Below are 19,433 nucleotides of genomic sequence, written 5' to 3' on the forward strand. Positions count from 1 at the left end.
CAAGGAACCTGAGAGTTGGAGCTAGGAGAGGCCCCCAGGAGGACAAGCTTGACAGCTAGAAGCAGAGACAGAGACCAGAGACTGGTCTGGTTATGGAGGCAGAGCACGGAAGAGAGAAGAGAAAGGGTGGGAGAGGAAGAAAGACTAGAGAGGCAAGATGGTGGTGTACCCAGCTGAACACACATATTACAGAGTTCAAGGACCCGAGTTCAAACCCCAGTCCTTCTTGATTTCTTTCTGTCTCTACCCAATAAATAAATAAATTGGGGGAAAAAAGCAAATGAATATATAAATAGAAAAAACTAGAAAAAAGATTGCTGAGAAAGCAAAGAAAGAGCACGAATGGCCAGGCAGTGGTGCATCTAGCTAAGAGCACACATTACGGTGCACAAGGACTCGGGTTCAAGCCTCTAGTCCTCACCTGTGGAAGAAAGCTTCACAAGTTGTGAAGCATGTCTGCAGATGTCTCTCTGTCACTCTCCCTGCCCCCTCTCAATTTCTCTCTGTCTCTATCCAATAATAAATAAATAAATAAATAAATAAATAAATAAATAAAATTGTTAAATGTTAAAGGAAGGAAGGAAGGAGCACTGGTTCATGTTTACAAAACCCAGTGTACTCCCTCCAGCCCATCAGCCACCACACACCACCCCTGAGGTCTCCTTAGGGTCTGTCCTGACCTACTTCCTGACCTTCTAGTGAGTTCTGGAGGGAGAAGGCTGAGGCTGGCAAACGGACAAACACTCATGTCCAGATAGTTTCAATTGCTGCTGACCATTAAACCACCCATCATTTTTGTTGATTTTCTTCATCTCTAAAAATAGTAATTGTGTACCCTTCTGCCCCAAGCAGCATTTTCTGTTGTGAGGTTGGTGAGGTCCCAGGGGTGGGGGAGGGGCCTGAAATGCAATCAAAATGAGACACTTATCCCAGGATTCACCCAAAGGACACTTCACAGAGGCTGGGCTATTCTGGGATTTCTAGGCCCAGGGCTTGCTGCGTCCACCATCACTTTGAGTATCTTACAGGTCATCTATGAAAGTGGTGATTTTGTGGTGCTCATTTAAAAAAAAAAAAGAATTAAAAAGGGCCCTGGTGATTCCTCAACCAGAGCATACACGGTACTGCACAAGAGGACCTGGCTTCAAGCCCCTGCCCCCATCTGCCTGCCTGCAGGGGAGAAGCCTCACAAGTGGCAGAGCAGTGTTGCAGGTATCTCTCTGTTTCTCTCCCCTTCTCTGTCTCTCAACCTCTATCAAAATAAAAGAGAGAATGGCTGCTAAAAGCAGTGGAGTCATTCAGGTACTGAGCTCCAGTAATAACCCTGGTGGCAAGAAAAAGAAGATTTTTAAAATGAACCAATATAAGTATAGTTGCTCCTTGCATGGCTGAAGATTCCTAAGTCTAGCAGAGGTTGGGTGTGGGCAGGGAAGGGCAACTTGGTAAACATTCATTTGAAAAAATCCCTTCAAAAAAATAGCATGAGCTTAAAGCACCCAATAGCAGAAGAAGCAAAGAGTTGTAAAGTTCTGTGGTGAGGGTTACTGAAAACCACATCCAGTTAGATTAGGTGGGCAGGGGGCGGCTCAGGCCTGCCTCATGGCTCCTAAGCCAGCTAGCGTAGCCCTTCTCCCTTGCCCTCCACTGTCCTCAGAGCCCTGCCCTGCTGCTGGGCCCAGGGCACCTCATTCACCTCTCACACATCTCTAGAATTGTGGATGTGGGCCCCTAGGAAGAGAGAATAGCAGCTGAGCAACCCAACATGCCGAGCCCTCCCCCAAAGGCCTCAACACAGCAGAAGGATTCATGGAATCTACGAAATACATGACCACATTCTTCAGGGCAGACAGGGCCACCTGCTCTGTGCTTATGAAAACTGAAACCACCCGAGCTCTCAGGCAGTCAGTAATCTGGACTTGGATCTGCTTGAATCAGAGGCCTGAGATTGTCCCAGAAACCTCTAACACCAGGGGTCACAGCATCCTTCATGGAGAAGAGCTGATTTGATGACTGTGACATTTCCTGGCAGCTTCAAAGATCTGTCTAGCTTCTTGATCCCTACAAAGGAACAGCTGAAGTCCAGAGGATTAGTTTCTCCAGCAGAGACTCAAGGGAGAGGAAAGGGGACCAGGCCTGATAGACTCTGAGCACCTGCTGGGTCAGGCTGAGGGTCACTGTGTCCACTTCCCAGGCTTCTCCCTCTGTGCTGGGTGATGCTGGGACATCCATCTGGGACACAGCCCATGTCCCTGCCCCTGAGCAGCTCCCCTTCTAATAGGCAAGATAACAAACCAGTCCCTGAGGGGACACTGACATGACAAAGGTGGGCAGATCTCTGGTCAACAGAAGATGGGAGGAGGGACTCCAAGGTCTAGATGTTAAAAAATTGCAAATGTATGGCTTGTTCAGGAAGGGACTGGGTGGTGGCATATCTGGTAGAGTGCACATATTATTACGTTCAAGGATTTGGGTTCAAGGCCCCAGTTCCAACCCACAGAGAAGCTTGGAGAAGTGGAGCAGTGCTACAGTATCTCTCCTTCTCTTTGTCTCTCTTCTCCCTATTTCTCTATCAAAAAAAGAAAGAAAAATGGCCACTGGGAATGGTGGAGTTGTGTAGGTACTGAGCCCTAGTGGTAACCCTGGTGGGGAAAAAAAAGGCAGAGTGATTCCAGGAGGCCGGCATGGCAGGCACCAGATGACGGGGCACCTCCTGACAGTACTGAGGGACTCGTTCTCTGTGTCTCTACCTCCACCTCACATGGAAGAAATCAAGACTCAGAAAGACTCAGTATCTGGTGCACAGCAGCCCAGGGAACCAGAGATGGAGCCGGGATGCATAATGCACCTGACAATCCATTCTGCTGACCACCGCACTGAAGTAATGAGACAGGGATATTCCTCAATTACTGGGCCCTGGGAGGGAGTCCCATCATAGCTGGTTGACCTCAAGCTAGCTTTGGAGCCTTTCTGGCCTCCCTGTTCAATCCATGCAGTCATGGGCTGAGTAAGAGCACCCTTTCAAGCTCCTGGCCCAGTGTGTCAGAGCAAACATTCCAGGGCTGTCACTTAGGTTACCACTTATTGGCAGCGGGCGCAGTCTTCCTGGGACTATGAAGACTGAGTGAGAGAACTGCACAGACAGCAGTCACTCAGAAGGCAGGAGATGTTTTACTCTTGTTAGAAGCATGGGCTTCAGCTTAGAAGGTGGCAAGTGGTAGAGCTCTGGGCTTCCAAGTATGAGGTCCTGAGTTCCGATCCCCCAGCACAGCATATGTCAGAGCCCTGCTCTGGTCTTGGTCTCTCTCTCTCTCTCTCTCTCTCTCGTCTGTCTCATGAAATAAATAAAATGATTTTGTTTTGCCACCAGGGTTCAGTGCCAGCATAACAAATTCACCATGCCTAGTAGCCTTTTTTTCTTTTTTTTTTCTTTCTATTTTATTTTCTAGGACAGAGAGAAATTGAGAGAGGAGAGCAGACAGAGAAGGAGAGAGAAAACAGAGACACCTGCAGATCTGCTTTATAGCTCATGAAAGTAGGGGGTGGGGACTTAACTGGAGGCACCACTGCCCAGTCCTGCAGTCACTTTTTCTTTTCTCTAGATAGATGATGAGAGACAGAGAGATAAAAGGGAGAGAAAGACAAAAAGAGGAGAGCTACCTCAGCACTGCTGCACCACTTGTGAAACTTCCCCCAGAGCTTGAAACTACATCCTAGTCCATGGTAATGTGTGGACTCTACTGGGTAAGCCACTTGTCTGCTGTAAATAAAATAAAATAAAATAAAATAAAATAAAATAAAATAAAATAAAATAAAATAAAATAAAGAATCTGGGCTGGAGGTGAAGAGGCCAACTCAGAGGCTACTGCAGGCACCCAGGGGGTGGATCAAGGAGCCTGAAAACAGTAGGGAAAGCGAGATGGAGCAGAGAGCACCCAGACAGGAGTGGGGGCAGGCTCTGAACGGGCATGGGGCAGAGACTCTTCCTTGAAGAAATGGAATGATTCTGAAAGTGACAGATAAGGGCTAGGGAGATAGCATAATGGCTATGCAAAGAGGTTTTCATGCCTGAAGCACCAAGGTCTCAGGTTCAATCCCTAGCATCACCATAAACAAGAGTTAAACAGTACTCTGGTAAACAAATAAAACAAAACAAAAAAGAAATGAAAAGAGAAAGAAAAGAAAAAAATGGAGAGAGAGAGAGATCTAATCAACCACTTCGGTAGCAGTGGTTACACAAGTTGAAGCTGATGTAAGGGTCTGGGTGTGAACTCTCCTGAGCCCTAAATATCACAATAATACTCAAATTGTCCAAGGACAGTTCTCACTGTCTCCAGCAAAAAAAAAAAAAAAAAAAAAACCAAAACAGGTTTTGCTTATAGTTCAGCAGAGATTATACTTGAAGCTAGAAGAACTTCACTGAAGAAACTGGATTGTGCTGGGGAAGCCTCAGTGAATAACCAATCAGATAAACTCACTGAACTCTTGCTCAACATTGCACAGCCCAAAGTCTAAAAGATACTTGCTCCGGGAAGTCAGGCTGTAGTGCAGTGGTTAAGCGCAAGTGGCGCAAAGCGCAAGGACCAGAGTAAGGATCCCAGTTTGAGCCCTGGCTCCCCACCTGCAGGGGAGTCACTTCACAGGCGGTGAAGCAGGTCTGCAAGTGTCTATCTTTCTCTCCCCCTCTCTGTCTTCCCCTCCTTTCTCCATTTCTCTCTGTCCTATCCAACAATGACAACAACAATAATAATAACCACAACAATAAAACAACAAGGGCAACAAAAGGGAATAAATATTAAAAAAAGATACTTGCTCCTAGCTATCTAGTGAAATCCTATGCCAAAATGTGACTGTATCTGGAGGTAGGTCCTTAGAGAGGAAACAAAGATTAAATGAGGTCACAGGGTGGAGACCTAACCCAGTTAAGAGTAGTCTCATCATTGTTACTATTACTGTTACTGTTACTATTTTGGTCACAGGGTTATCTCTGGGGCTCTATGTCTTCATTATTCCTCTGCCCCTGGCAGGCTCTTTTTTTTCTTTTTTTTTTTTTTCAAGATAGAGGGTGAGAGACAGAGAAGGAGAGACAACACAGCACTGCCCCCCCATCCAGTCTTCACAGGGGTAAAGTCAAAGAAAAGACACAGGGATACATACACAGTGGAAGAGTCACATGAGAACACAGCAAGAGGGCAGTCCCCTGCCACTCAAGAACACAGACCTCCACAGAAACCCACCCTCCTGACACCTTGATCTTGGACTCCCAGCCCCCGGGCCGTTGTTTAAACACCTGTTGTTTGAGCTGCCCAGTCCACAGTGTTTGGCTATAGCAGCCTAAGCAGACTGATGTAATCCAAGTCAGAAGTCTCACTAACTTCAGAGAGGGTCACAGGGAATCTGAATTCCATGTATAAAGAATTACATCCTCTCATTTAGTGATTACCACCCCCACCCCCCCACACTGTGGAACTCCCAGTGGGAATAAAGCTCTTTCAGGGGGCAGAAGGGGTCTACTCTTCCTTCACCAGGGTTACCCAACACCAATTGCAGATCTTGGCACTCAGCAGGAACTTAATAAATGACTCATGAAGGAATGACTTGCCAATGGGCAGCTCTTAGGATCTCTGATCTGTGAACAGGCCTCAGGCCAGCAGGCCCTGGCAGTGAGGTGATGGCTCGGGGCATCTGTGATCAGCTTCTTCTGTCTGCAAACCAGAGGGCACAAAAGCATGGCTGGGACAGTGGGTAAAGCCATAGGAGTCACATCTCAGCCTAGCACACAACCTGCTGAAACACTGCAATGGCGCCAGGGACTCCTGCACAGTCCCCTGGTGGAGTTCTATGGGCTGACAGCTTGAGTGCAGGAACTCGATGAGGGGTCTAGAGTTTGGTGCTAAGGGAACCCCGAGAGCTGGGTTTCCCTTCCCCATTCTACCTCTGAAACGACCAATTCTCCAGGGACAGCCTTGTCCCTCACAAGGCCTTGCCCTGCACAAGGAGCTGGCCTGGGTATCAGTGTCTCTGTGTGTCCCCAAGCCTATAGACAAGGTGAGGTCCGGAGGCCCCTGGCCCACAGAAAGCAGCTGCTGGGCACGCGAGAGGGAAGCACCTACCTGTTAGGGTGAGGAAAGTGCAGCAGCCGCTCACAGGCTGGGGGGTGGCCCCGGGATGCAGGGGTTCCCGTGGGGAGAAACAGGCCCTGGCGACAGGTGGGGCTGGGACCTTCGGCGAGGTCCAGGTCCAGCAGGCTCTTCTCTGAGCTGGGAGTGCAGTGGGCATAGCTCCCGTTCACTGGGCAGAGAAAGACAGGATAAGCAGAGAGTGAGTGAGGAAGACCTGCAAGGGGGCACAGCAGGACAGTCAGGGAAGGGTGGGGGAGGTTGCAGCACTGCTGAGCCAGCACTAACTGCTGCTGCCATTGAGGCACTAGGAGGAATGCCTCATGCAGTTTCCAGAATCCACAACAAGATCAAGGATAAAATCACCCTGCTGAGTTCCAGTGGTCCACTGGCCAGCCCCCAATACCGAACTCTGAATGTGCCAGGCACTAGCCCAGGTGCAGCTAACACAGGCGAGGTGCACAGACACACGCACCCATATTTCCTGGAGCTCACCCTTCAACGCTCATCAGTCACCCAGTGTCAGCTGGCAAAGTGCTCAGCCAGGCCAGGTGGACCAGAGTCACACTGCCTCACACTGAAGTGTCTGCATCAAGGAGAAGGCAAGCACTCCACACTGTGCACTCTGCCGATTACCAGAGCTCAGTTAGCACTGTCTCCAGATGGCGTGATACCACAGAACTGGGACACAGCTCCCACCCTCCACTGCTCTCTGACGGCAAGACTGTGATGGGTCCTACTCTTTCCGGGTTTGGATGAAAGTTAATTGAGGTAGTAGATGTGAAAACCCTGGAGAGGGGGCAGGAGGTGGCACACATGGTTAACCACATATATTGTTATGCATAAGGACCTGGGTTCAAGCCCTTAGTTCTCCCCTACAGGAGAGAAGCTTCAGGAACAATGAAGCAGTGTTGCAGATGTCTCTCTCTCTTTCTCTCTCCTCTCTTCCCCTCTCAATTTCCCTATGTCTCTTCCCAGAATAAATTAATTTTTAAAAACAAACCCTGGAGAAACTACATAAAGGACAATAAAAAAAAAATTAGACACAGAGGGGACCAGACAGTGACGCCCTCTGTAGTACACATGCTACCATTCAAGGACCAGATTCAAGTCCCTAGTCCCCACTGCAGGGAGGAGGCTTCTTGAGTGGTAAATAAATATTGAAAGACTCTCCCTACCCCCATTTCTCTGTCTCTATAAGAAAAAGCGCAATAGGGGTCGGGTGGTAGCACAGCAGGTTAAGGACCGGCATAAGGATGCCGGTGCGAGCCCCCGGCTCCCCACCTGCAGGGGGTCACTTCACGAGTGGTGAAGCAGGTCTGAAGGTGTCTTTTTGTCCCCCTCTGTCTTTCCCTCTTCCCCTCCTCTCTCCATTTCTCTCTATGCTATCCAACAAGAATGACATCAATAACAACAAAAATAACCACAACAACGATAAAAAAAAAAGGCCACTGGGAGTGATGAATTTATTGTGCAGGCACTCAAGCCCCAGCAATAACCCTGATAGCACAATCACACACATACACATACACACACATACACATACATACACACACATAGACACACACACACACACACACACACACGGCTGTTAGTAGCTACTTTTCTTTGGGCATCAGTTCTCTTATCTATAGAAGAGGCTTTCTGGCCCATCATCAGGGGCAGTTGTGCTGAAAAGTAAAAGACACGAGTCTTAGGGAAGGTATAGGCATGTCTGAGCCCATCATCCAGAAGAGAAAACGGGCTCAGGGAAGTTCATTGGCTCACCCAAAGTCACAGAGCTAGGAAGAGTCTGAGCTAGATCTCCGCATCTAGCCTGTCAGACCCAAACCCTATAGCTCAATCACAATGTAATACAAAACGATCTCTAAAACAAGAGAGGTGCTGGAGAGAATGTGGAAAGAGAAGGACTCTACTGCACTGCTGGTGGGAGTGCAAACTGGTACAATGACTTTGGAGAACAGTGTAGAGAATTCTTAAACAAATACAAATGAAAATGCCGTATGACCCAGCAATTCCACTACTAGGCATATACCCCAAAGATATAACAACACTGCTTTGAACGTACATACACCCCCCCAATGTTTATAGCAGCTTTATTCACAATAGCAAAAACCTGTAAGCAACCAAAATGCCCTTCAACAGATGATGGGATAAAAAAGTTATGGGAAAGGGGCCAGGTGGTGGTGCACCTGGTTGAGCACACATGTTACAATATGCAAGGACCCAGGTTCAAGCCCTTGGTCCCCACCTGCAGGGAGAAAGCTTTGCAAGTGGTGAAGCAGGGCTGCAGGTGTCTCTCTGTCTCTCTCTCCCTCTCTATTTCCCCTTACCTTCTTGATTTCTGACTGTCTCTATCCAATAAATAAAGATAATTTAAAAAATTAAATAAAAAAATAAAAAGTTATGGAACACAATGTATTATGCAGCAATTAAAAAAAAAAGATGATATTGTGTCCTTTGGTATGAAGTGGGTGGAAGTGGAGAAGATTATGCTCAGTAAAGAAAGTAAGGAGGTGAAGGACAACTACAGAATGGTTTCACTCTTGTGTGGAATATAGACAACTAAATATATGAATGTAAAAAAATTTTCAACCTTCTTCTAAGACTATGGAAGATGGCAGTGGTGAAAAAAAATAAAAATAAAAGCAGAAGCCCTGTTGTCTAGCATAAGACATAGCAAAATAAATCTGATTAATTTTTTTATCTTTATTTGTTGGATAAAGACAGCCAGAAATGGAGAGGGAACGCAGAAATAGAGAGGAAAAGAAACAGAAACACCTGCAGCACTGCTTCACCACTCACAAAGCTTTCCCCCTGCAGGTGGGGACTGAGGGCTCGAACCTGGGTCCTTGTGCACTGTAACATGCGCACTCAGCCAGGTGCGCCACCACCCATCCCCATAAATCTGATTTTTATGATTAAAATAACAATTAATAACAATAATAAAATGACCTCAAGGACTCACCTCCACAAGCCTAATTCTAACTGCCCCCTTAGTCCCCCACTTCAGCACATGTCCTGAGACCACTCAGTACTAACTTGACAAACACCTATGACTGGAGGGAGACAGGCACTGGAATCTCACCTACTGAGCCCGTTACAGGTGACAGGTGAGAAGGCAATAACACCTCAAGGGCTCAGGCCCCAGCTCCCTGCTGGAGAGGGTTGGGCTGACTATGTGCTCAGAGATGCCTGTATCGCCTTGCCAGGCTGAGCCCCAGGCCAGTCCTGCTGTAATGAACACTCCCTCCTGCTGGCCCTGGCTGCTGCTGGGCTAGCCCCTCACATGCTTATTTTTTAATAAATTGGTTGTTTTTTAATTAAAAAGAAATCCCTGGTAACAAATGTGAATGGCCCGAGTTAATTAGAGCCGGCTGCCACTCGTTTAACTCCATCTCTGCTTGGCGGCCTTCACTTTTCCAAATCGTTTCTGCATGCAGCTTTATTGGCCCATTGAGGCAAACCCTGGGATGGGGCCTCAGAAAGCTGTGGATAATTTTATGACCATTAATAGCATTTGGAGCAGGGAGTGCTTAATCATCACGCAGGCTGTTCTGCCAGGGTGTTTCTCCCAAAGTCACTGAGCTGGGAAAGGCAGTTCTGGGCATCTTTCAAAGACCCACCAGGCCCATGGGGAGGGGCAGACTTTGGTTAGGAGGATGTGTGGAGTGCTGGAAGGCAGGTCTCCAGGAAGGCCCCAGGGAGCATCTGTTTAGCCTTTAGGCATAAACCAACCCTTCCAGCATATTGGAGCCTTTCAAGCACACACTCACCAAAGCCATTTTCCAGATGGGAAAAGCTGAGGTTTGAAGAAGTCATGTTAAGGGAGATGGGCCAAAGAGAGAAGGGTGGACACAAGAGCTCGCTCACAGGAGGAACTTAAGAAACAAGGGTGGAAAGGGAAAACACAAAGTAAAACTTGCCTGTGGCGTACGTACTGCACCAAAGCAAAGCACTCTGGGGAAGGAGTGGGAAAGAAAGACCACACAGAAGAGGCACTGAGGACCTGGTGTGTGATGGTGGAAAAGGCCCTAAGTTGGGGGCTGAGAAGGTTCTGCAGATACGTATCACAGAGAGGTGAAAAATTATACCCATGTGTCAACAACTTTACTATAAGCCATTAAGCCTAGGGCTGGGTAGCGACACACCTGATTGAGCATACATGTTACAGTGCACGAGGACCCAGGTTCAAGCCCCCAGTCCCCACCTGCAGGGGGATAGCTTTGTGAGTGGAGAAGCAGTATTGCAGGTGTCTCTCTGTCTCTTTCCCTCTCTATCACCCCTTCCCTCTTGATTTCTGGCTGTCTCTATCCAATAAATAAGGATAATTAAAAATAAATAAATAACCAACCATTAAGCCTCAAATTAAGTGATAAAGAAAAAAATGAATTTCCAAAGTTAAGGTTTGGAAGATAAGATGCCTTGAACTAGGCTCAAGAATCTGTAATCCATGTGGCCTGAGGGATGGTGCAGTGGATTAAAGCATTGGACACTCAAGCATGAGGTCCTGAGTTTAATCCCCAGCAGCATGTGTACCAGAGTGATGTCTGGTTCTTTCTCTCTCTCCTCCCATCTTTCTTTCTTTTTTAAAAAATCTTTTTATTTATTTATTATTGGATAGAGCTAGAGAAATGGAAAGGGGAGGGGAAGATAGAGAGGAAGAGAGACAGAGAGATACCTGTATACCTGCTTCACCATTTGTGAAGCATACCCCCTGCAGGTGGAGATCAGGGGCTTGAACCTGGGCCTTTGAGCACTGTAATGTGAGCACGTAACCAGGTGTGCCACTGCCTGGCCCTACTCCTCCTATCTTTCTAATCAGTAAATAATAAATAAAATATTTAAAAAAAAAAAAAAGAATCTGTAATCCAAACTCAGACCTCTAAGCCCAAATTCTGTTCCTCTAATGAGTAACTAGGCTCCTCCAACCAGCATCTCCACCTATGATTCCCATGAAGGTCACTTGTGACAACTCTGCCAAGTGGGTAAGGCCATGCCCACGGAGAGGTTTAGTGGTTTGTCCCAGGTCACGCAGAATGTAAGAGAGTGAGTTGAGACCTTGGTAGAACAAATCAGTCACTCCTAAACAAACACACCTGCTTTCTAGTTCTCTGCTGGGGAAGAGATATATATATATCTTTTAGATAGAATTATATCTTTGGTAGAAAAATGGGAACATAAATCATATTGAAATCATTTATAATCCAGAGCCCAACTAAACATATTGCCAGATCTTTGCCAAAAATTTTTTTTGTAAGATTTTTTTGGCAACAAATAAGCAAGCACCTTTGGGAAGGAGGAAGGAGGAAGGGGCCCTAGGGTCATGGTACGGCACTGCTCAAAGTTCCGGTCCCGATTCAAGCTTTGTCCCATGTGAGCCATGAGTGCCAGTCTCTTCTCACTGTGCCCCCTGCCTGCTTCAGGGCTATGGGCTGGCATGCCCCTCACTCCCTAGCTCCTGGAGAGAGGCTGCCCTTGCTCTCTGCAGGTGGAGTATGAGCAGGGCTGGGTCAAGCCCCCCTAGATGAAACCTGGGCATCCCCACCTTGCAGGGTCACAATCACTGGAATAGGAAACTGGCCAGTCATTGGTAATTGCTGGCATGGGGAGTCTGAAACACAGGTTTCCCCAAGCCAATGCCCGGGGTTTGTCTCCATATCCTAAAAGCAATTAAACCAGGGGCTGTAACACACGTCTAAGTGATGAATCAGGTGCTGCCACTATTGCTCAAGTCTGGCAGGAGGACCTCCGCAAACCATGCCCCCCCCCCGACACATACACACACATACAGTCCTGTAGCCTTTTAGCATCTTGTCACTGTTCCCAAGGGCACCACAGGATCCAGCCCTGCAGGAATGGGAGAGCATTTGTTTTATTAATAAATGAAGCAATTGAGGACCAGAGAGGGAAAGAGGGAAAGGACCTGGCTTGGTCACATAGCACATCCATAGTGCAACCAGGAACAGCACCCCCAAAGTAGGTGAGAATACAGTTCTGGCCTAGCAAAATAGTTCACCTGGATAGTTTACTTGCTTTGCCATGAACATAACCAGGTTTAAGCCCGGCTCCCACTGAACTGGAGGAAGCTTCAGTGTTCGGGTCTCTCTCTCTCTCTACTTCAGCTGTATCTTGCTTTTTTTGGTTTTTTTGCCTCTAGTCACCAGGGCTCCATGCTGGCACTACGAATCCACAGTTCCTGATAGCCACTTTTACATATATATACATATATACATACATACATACATACATACATACATACATACATACATACATACATATTTCCTATTGGATAGGACAGAGAAATTGAGAGGGGAAGATAGACACCTGCACACCTGCTTCACTGTGTGTGAAGCATCCCCCCTGCAGGTGAGGAGCAGGAGCTCAAACCCAGATCCTTGAACGGGTCTTTGTGCTTAGTACTATGTGCATGTAACTGGCTGCATCATTGCCTGGACCCTTCAGCTCTATCTTCAAGTCTGTGTTTTCTCATCTATAAAATGTCACACCTATCCTGCAAGGTGGTGGTAGTGGTGGTGACAGTTTGAGATCATGAATCCCATTTGGCACTTGGCACTAGTCACAGTAAGTACGTGGAAAGTAATGACAGTGATAATGATGTCTTCTTCCACTCATACCCCAGTTCAGGATGGAGCCAGGAGCCAGGCCTAGTATGAAAAGAATTTCCTCTTCAGGAAGATCAGGTCAGTATAAACCTGACTCAGAAGGTCAGATTCAGAAGGGCAAGGCCCCAAGACTCATGGAGTCACCAAATATAGGACCGGGCAGCCTAGCTGAAGTCACATCCAGCAAATCTGAAACAAATGGCTCTGGTTACACATCACAGAGCTTTTCAAATTACTGTAATCACTTGGCTATAAAGCAGTGCCACATAGAAGGTGACTCCCCACAAGAATTTTAATTCATGATGGGACCTGCCAAGCTTGCGGGATGGGGGGACGAAGATGCATTCAGCATCTAGGGCCCAGATGTCAAATCCCTGCAGTCCTGAGCAGCCAGAGGCCAGGTCTTGAAAGACTCACATGGTAACTGCCCCTCATTCACCAACAGGCTAGTTCTAGTGCCTGCCAGGTGTCAAGCTGAGGTGGGAGAAAGGGGTACAGCACTTCACAGTAGCCATCACCTGTGAGCTTGACGATAACCCTTAGGAATTGGCTGGGCAGGCTCAGAGGGGGCAATAAACTTGCCCAAGCTCACACAGCAAGTGCAGGGCTCAGATGCACACACAGTATAATTTCACCCGTCATCTAGCCATCAGTTTATTTTGGGAAGGGCAAGACAGTAAATACTTGACGTTCTGTAGATTATACAGTCTCTGTGACAACTACTCAGCTCTGACATTGTACCACGGAAAGTAGTCACAGACAAGATGTGAACAAACAGAGCCGTGTGTCAATGAGATTTCAATGGTTGCAACTGCCACCCCTGCTCCCCGTTCACACTCCAAGCTAGCGCAGCAGCTGAAGATGAAGCTTAGCAGGTTAAAAGGGGGTGGGGGGGCAGGTGAGTCAGGGCTGGGGAGGAGGTTCAGTGGCACAGGGACACTTACTTATATGGGGAGGGGCAAAGGGAAAAATAAAGAAAGAGAAAGGAGAGAAAAAGGGAAAGAAGGAAATAAGGAAGGAAGGAGAGAGAACAGAAGGGAGGGAGGGAGGAAGAGAAGGAAAAAAAGGGAGGAAGGAGATGAGGGAAGGAACAAAAAGGAAGATTTTTAGATTAAAAATCTAAAACTATCAGTGATTTTCTGCATCTATAAAACACAGAGAATTGCTCAGGGTAGAGAGGATGATTCAAACATCAATGACAAGTACTGAACACATAGCTGAACCTGGTGGACATTCAATAAATGAAAGTGACTTCATTCAGCCTGGACCCAGGGACCAGAACCTGGGCTCACCCTCCACCTCACAGTCCTCTGAAATCTGGCTGCCGTGGGTGGCTTGGCACCTCCCGAGTCCCTCTGAGTCCACAAGCTTAGAGAAAGTGCCATTCTTTCTGAGCAGTTCCTTGATCTCTCTTGTGCTCCCTAAGTTTCCTACCTAGCTCGAGTCCTGAGAACAGCCCCTTCTGCACAGCCAGCAGGTGCCCAAGGTTGATGGGTTAGGTCTCTTACTCTCCACAGCATCAGCACAAAGCAGAGATCATACCACTGGACTGAGTCACTGGTGTCCATTTTTTCTCTTGTAGCACCAGGCAATGAGCCCATGGTATTGCACATGGGAGATTGTCGATGCTGTGCAGCCTCCCTGATCCAATTCTTTTCATTCTTTATTTAGAGAAATGGAGTTGGGGTGGGGGCAGAAAAAAGAGAAGAGGAGAGAAGAGGGGAGAGGAGGGGAAGGGAGAGGAGGGGAGAAGAGAGACCACAGCTCCACTATCCATGGAGCTCCCTTCCACTGTCCATGGTGCTTCCATGTGGTGCTGACCTCTTGCACAGAAAGGCTTGTGTCCTACTGAGTGAACTGTCTGTCACCCTGCCCGCTGGTGTTTTTAAGTGTAATTAAAGTTCTGACTCCTCTAGGGACCAAGGCCTTAGAACCTCATGGCTGGTGACTGTCAGTGAACCCTGAACAATGAATCTACGTAACTATGCACATAAAGACAAGAAAATAGGATCCCAAACCAGGAACACAGTCTCTGGGCCCTTGGGTCTCACTGAGTGCTTGGAAGGGGGTGGCCGGAAGGTCTGCCCCATGTTAATTTTCATGCCTAGCATATATATATATATATATATATATATCAGACACTGTGACTTAGGAAGATTGAACAAGTTGTACGCACATCTAGATTAAAGTTGAAATCCTGGTTGATGACCTGCCTCACTCTTCTGACAGCTGTCTCTCCGTCAGCAAAATGGAGACCACTTATTTATATGAGGGGGTGGGGGGTAAAGGGAAAAATAAAGAGAAAGGAGGAGAGAGGGAAAGGGTAAGAAGGAATGAAGGAAAGGAGGAAGGAAGGAAGGAAGGAAGGAAGGAAGGAAGGAAGGAAGGAAGGAAGGAGAAGGAAGAGAGGAAAGAGAGGAGGGAGGGGACAAAAAGGAGGGAGGGGGAAAAAATACAAAATCTAGAACTATCAGTGTCCTAGCTGGAGAGTGGCTGTGAGGAGCAGGGGAGATGTGTGAAGATAAGTAGCGCTTTGGAGAGTCAGCATTTTAGTGAACGTCTCTCTGCTTTCGTGGCACAGTCCTAGCCTCCTTGGGGTGACCTGAATCTCCAGGAACACAGGCCCGCTTTTCTTGGCAGTGAGTACTGGCAGCCCCAGAGCCAGCCTCATACTAGCTACAGGGAAGTCTGAGCAGGCTCTGCAGGCTGGCTCAGGGCAGAACATGGTGGAGGGAGGCCCTCTGAGCCCTAGCTCTCTGCACAGGGGGTGCCAGGCCAGGCAGAAAGAACATTAGTGATCAATGAGCAGAAGACACAAGCTGCACCCCTCAGGATTAGGGAAGGGAAGCACCTCTCTAAGGACACCCAGCAGAGGCCAAGACCATGCTCTATCCACACGCCAAGGCCCCCTCTGCCTCACCACCTTGTCTTGTCCTCTCTCCTCTCCTCACCGAACCCATAGGCCTGGAGGCTTCTGAAAGAGCAGATACAGACAGGGAAGGCTTTTCCTCCAGTCTCCAGTCTGGTGTGATGGGCGGGAGGTGGGGGTGGGGGTTGCTCTGCCTGGAGCCACATTGGGGGATTCACAGCCACCAAGGGGCCTATTGCCTCAGCAGGGCCTCCCGACCTTCAGAGCTTGATGCTCCAGGCCTCACGCCAGGGTAATGGCTGCCCTCCGTCTCTTATTCCAGATCACAAAAATGCTGTAAAATTCCCTTTAAAATGAAACTCGATTTATAGGGACTTGGGCCAGTAAAACCTGAGCAGGCTCACCTCGGGATGGCGACGCAAAGAAATGAGAGCAGCCCGCAGCCCCGGGCCCACCCCAGGCCAGGAAGTGAGCCCCCGAGGCTGAGGACACAGTAAATACAGGTGTGTGAGCGTATAGACACACATGTGAATCAGGTGTTTCTTCAGACTCTCACTGCTACCAAATTAGCACATCATTATCATGGAAAAGATTTTTTTTAAGTGTACCTAGGTAACAATTAGAAAACAACACCTGTAAGGTACCAACTAGAGAGGACCAGGGCAGATAAGAGGACGCCTAAGCTTCCTTAACATTTTCCTGAACACACATACCATTTCTAAAATTAAAAGCAGGATAATGGGTGGGGAAAATAGGGTTGTGGTTTGTACAACAGCATCTTAAGCCTGAGGCTTGAAGGTCCCGAGTCCAATCCTCAGTAGCTGAGCAGTGCTCTAAAAATAATAATAATAATAATAATAATAATAATAAAATAAACAGGATAACATACATGTTTTCTCATATTCTGCTTTTTTTCCCATTCAGTTGTCTATCATGATTACTTAAGCTTGTGGAGTGCCCATCAAGTACCAGCCACTATAGGAGGCTCTTGTCAAGCCTGTATTGCTTGGAAAGCCAATTTTCAGAAGGTCTTCCCAAGCTCTTAGAAAAGGCTGCGGAGTGTTGGGGCCAGGCTGGGGCCAAGCAGTGGTGCACGTAGGTGAATGCACATGTTACAATGTGCAAGGACCCAGGTTCAAGTCCACAGTCCCCGTCTGCAGGAGGAAACAGTGTCTGCAAGTGTCTGTCTCTTTTTCTCTCCCTATCTCCCCTCCCCTCTTCACTTTCTCTGTCTATTCAATAAACAATGATATATATATATATATATATATATATATATATATATATATATATATATATATATATATGTATACATATTAAAAGAAAAAGAAAAGAGGTCTGAGTGTTGGCACACCCGGTTAAGCACACATAGTATGAAGCACAAGGACACAAGCAAGTCTCCTGGCTCCCCACCCGCAGGGGGATTGGTTCACAAGAGGTGAAGCAGGTCTGCCAGCGTTTGTCTTTCTCTTTCCCACTCTATCCTCCCCTCCCCTCTCAATTTCTCTCTGCCCTATCTAAAAAGCAAAAAACTGACCACAGGAGCAGTGGATTTGAGGTTACGGACCCTCAAAATAACCAAAAATAAATAAATAAAAGAGAAGAGAAGGCTGGAGTGTGGATGCAGGGCCAGCTGTCTTGAACTTGGAAGGTAGTGCTGCCCCAGTTATTGGGCCGTATCACCAAAGGACTGAGAGCTGACACGGGTGATCAAGTTCTTCTCCTTAGGCTACCACAGCCAAACACTGGGTTACCCAAGCAAGAAATGTATTTCCTTACCATTCTGGAGGATGGAAGTTCAACACTGGGGCTCCTGATATTTTGGTTTCTGAACAGAACTGTCTTCCTGGATTACAGATGGCCACCTTCATTCACATTGTGGTCTCTGGGACTATGTTGAATAATGGTGAGAGTGGGTACTCTTGTATAGTTCCAGATTTAAGGGGGGGAGGGTGCTGGGTTTGTTGTACATAGCCCTTATTATATTGAGGAACTGTCCTTCTATTCCCAACTTCTGAAGGGCATTTACTATAAATAGATGTCGGATCTTGTCAAATGCCTTTTCTGAGTTAACTGAAAGAACCAGGTGATTTTTATCTTTCTGTTTGTTGATATGGTGGATTATACTGATTGGCTTATGAATGTGGAACCAGCTCTGTTTCCCAGTGATGAAGCCTACTTGGTCTTTACTTGGTAAAGATACGGGGGTAAAGTTTAAATTTCATGTTGGAGAAACATTTTAGAAGGAAAGGAGTAAATGCAGGAGTGTTTTCTGAAATCTCCTTTTCTATTTTTTAAATAGTTTTTTATTAGGGGAAATAATATTTGATGAGACAGTTATCACAGGTACAATGTCTTAACTTTCTGTGGCACATGTCTGCACACCACTCCCACCATCAACTTAAGTCTTCCTCTACCATCGTGGACTGGATCCCCATGTCCTCCAGCCCACTCCCGTGCCCTGAGTCTTTAGCCTTCCTGCAGCAACCCCTGCCTACTCCACGTTTCAGCCTGTGCTTCAGCTTTCCTTCCTGGTTTCTCATGGCCAACCTATAAGCAGATCATCTCGTATTCTTTCTTCTGACTTAACACAATTCCTTCAAATTACATCCAAGACAAGGCAAAGTGGATGATTCATTATTTCTTATACCTGAGTAGTAGTCCATTGTGTGTATATATCACACCTTTATTTCTTAATATATTGTTTATTTTTATTATGATAAAGACAGAGAGGGGGGAGAGAGGGAGGAAGAGAAGGAGAGACACCTGAAGCCTACTTCACTGCTCGTGAAGCTTCCCCCCTGTAGGTGGGAACCAGGGGCTCAAACCTGGGTCCTTTACCATGATAATTTGTGCACTTTACCAGTTGCATCACTGCCTGGCCCCATATCACAACTTTCTCAAACAATCATGTCATTGGTCATACAAAAAGATCTATCCAAAGAGATGTGTGTGTATGTATACACACACACACACACACACACACACACACACACACACACACATATATGCCTATAGAAACACTTTGATTTTTGATTTTTTTTCACTAAAGCACTGCTCAGCTCTGGTTTATGCTGGTGCAAGGGATTAAACTGGGTCTTTGGAGCCTCAGGCATGACAGTCTCTTTGCATAACCATTCTGCTGTCTAGAAGCACTGTTTGTAATGGCCCAAACATGGGAGTATAATCCCCTTTCTTTAGGGGAAGATGGGGTTGTTCTGATTATTGGTTGTGATGGTCATGACCTCACAATGCATTTGTTAAAACTCACAGAGGTGCTCATACACATGCAAAAGTGATTTTTCCTGGATGTAAAGAGAAAAATATTTGATTTTAAACTACCACTAGGGTAAACTCTGGGGCTCTGTGCCTGCATGACAGCTCCACTGTCCCCAGAGAACATTTCTTTCTTTTTTGGACAGAGATTAAGAGGTGCAGCAGAGATAGAGAGTGAGAAAGAAGGAAAGACAGAGGGAGCACTGCTTCACCACTCATGAAGTGCACCACTTCTGCAGGTAGAGACCAGGGACTTGAGCCCCAGGCCTTTGCACATGGTAACATTTGTGCTCTATGGAGTATGCCACCACTCGGTCCTGCAAAATAATTAAAAGGAGATCATTGTATTACCTATTTCAAATAACGTTTTCTCCTCCTAACTTAAGAAATGTTCACTCACACTGCTCGAAACTACAGAAAGTAAGAAAGTAGATCGACTATCAATGGGGGGGCAGGGTCCCCAGCTCAGCCGGGGAGGAGCTGCTGCAGCTTCCTCCATCTCACGGCTCTCCAGGAAGCGTGGGTACAGTCAGAGAGCCGGCATGC

General features: G+C 47.0%; 1 protein-coding gene across 1 annotated transcript in view; it reads right to left on the reverse strand.

Moving 5' to 3' along the window:
• GLIS1 (GLIS family zinc finger 1) overlaps positions 1 to 19,433 on the reverse strand; it is a 280,911-nt gene that overhangs the window by 110,588 nt on the left and 150,890 nt on the right. Inside the window, exon 3 of the mRNA XM_007534192.3 lies at positions 6,111 to 6,288. Within this exon, the coding sequence (XP_007534254.1) occupies positions 6,111 to 6,288 (178 nt within the window). The remainder of the gene's footprint in view (positions 1 to 6,110; positions 6,289 to 19,433) is intronic.

Source organism: Erinaceus europaeus, chromosome 13, assembly GCF_950295315.1.
Source record: "Erinaceus europaeus chromosome 13, mEriEur2.1, whole genome shotgun sequence".
In the NCBI taxonomy this organism is placed as follows: domain Eukaryota; kingdom Metazoa; phylum Chordata; class Mammalia; order Eulipotyphla; family Erinaceidae; genus Erinaceus; species Erinaceus europaeus.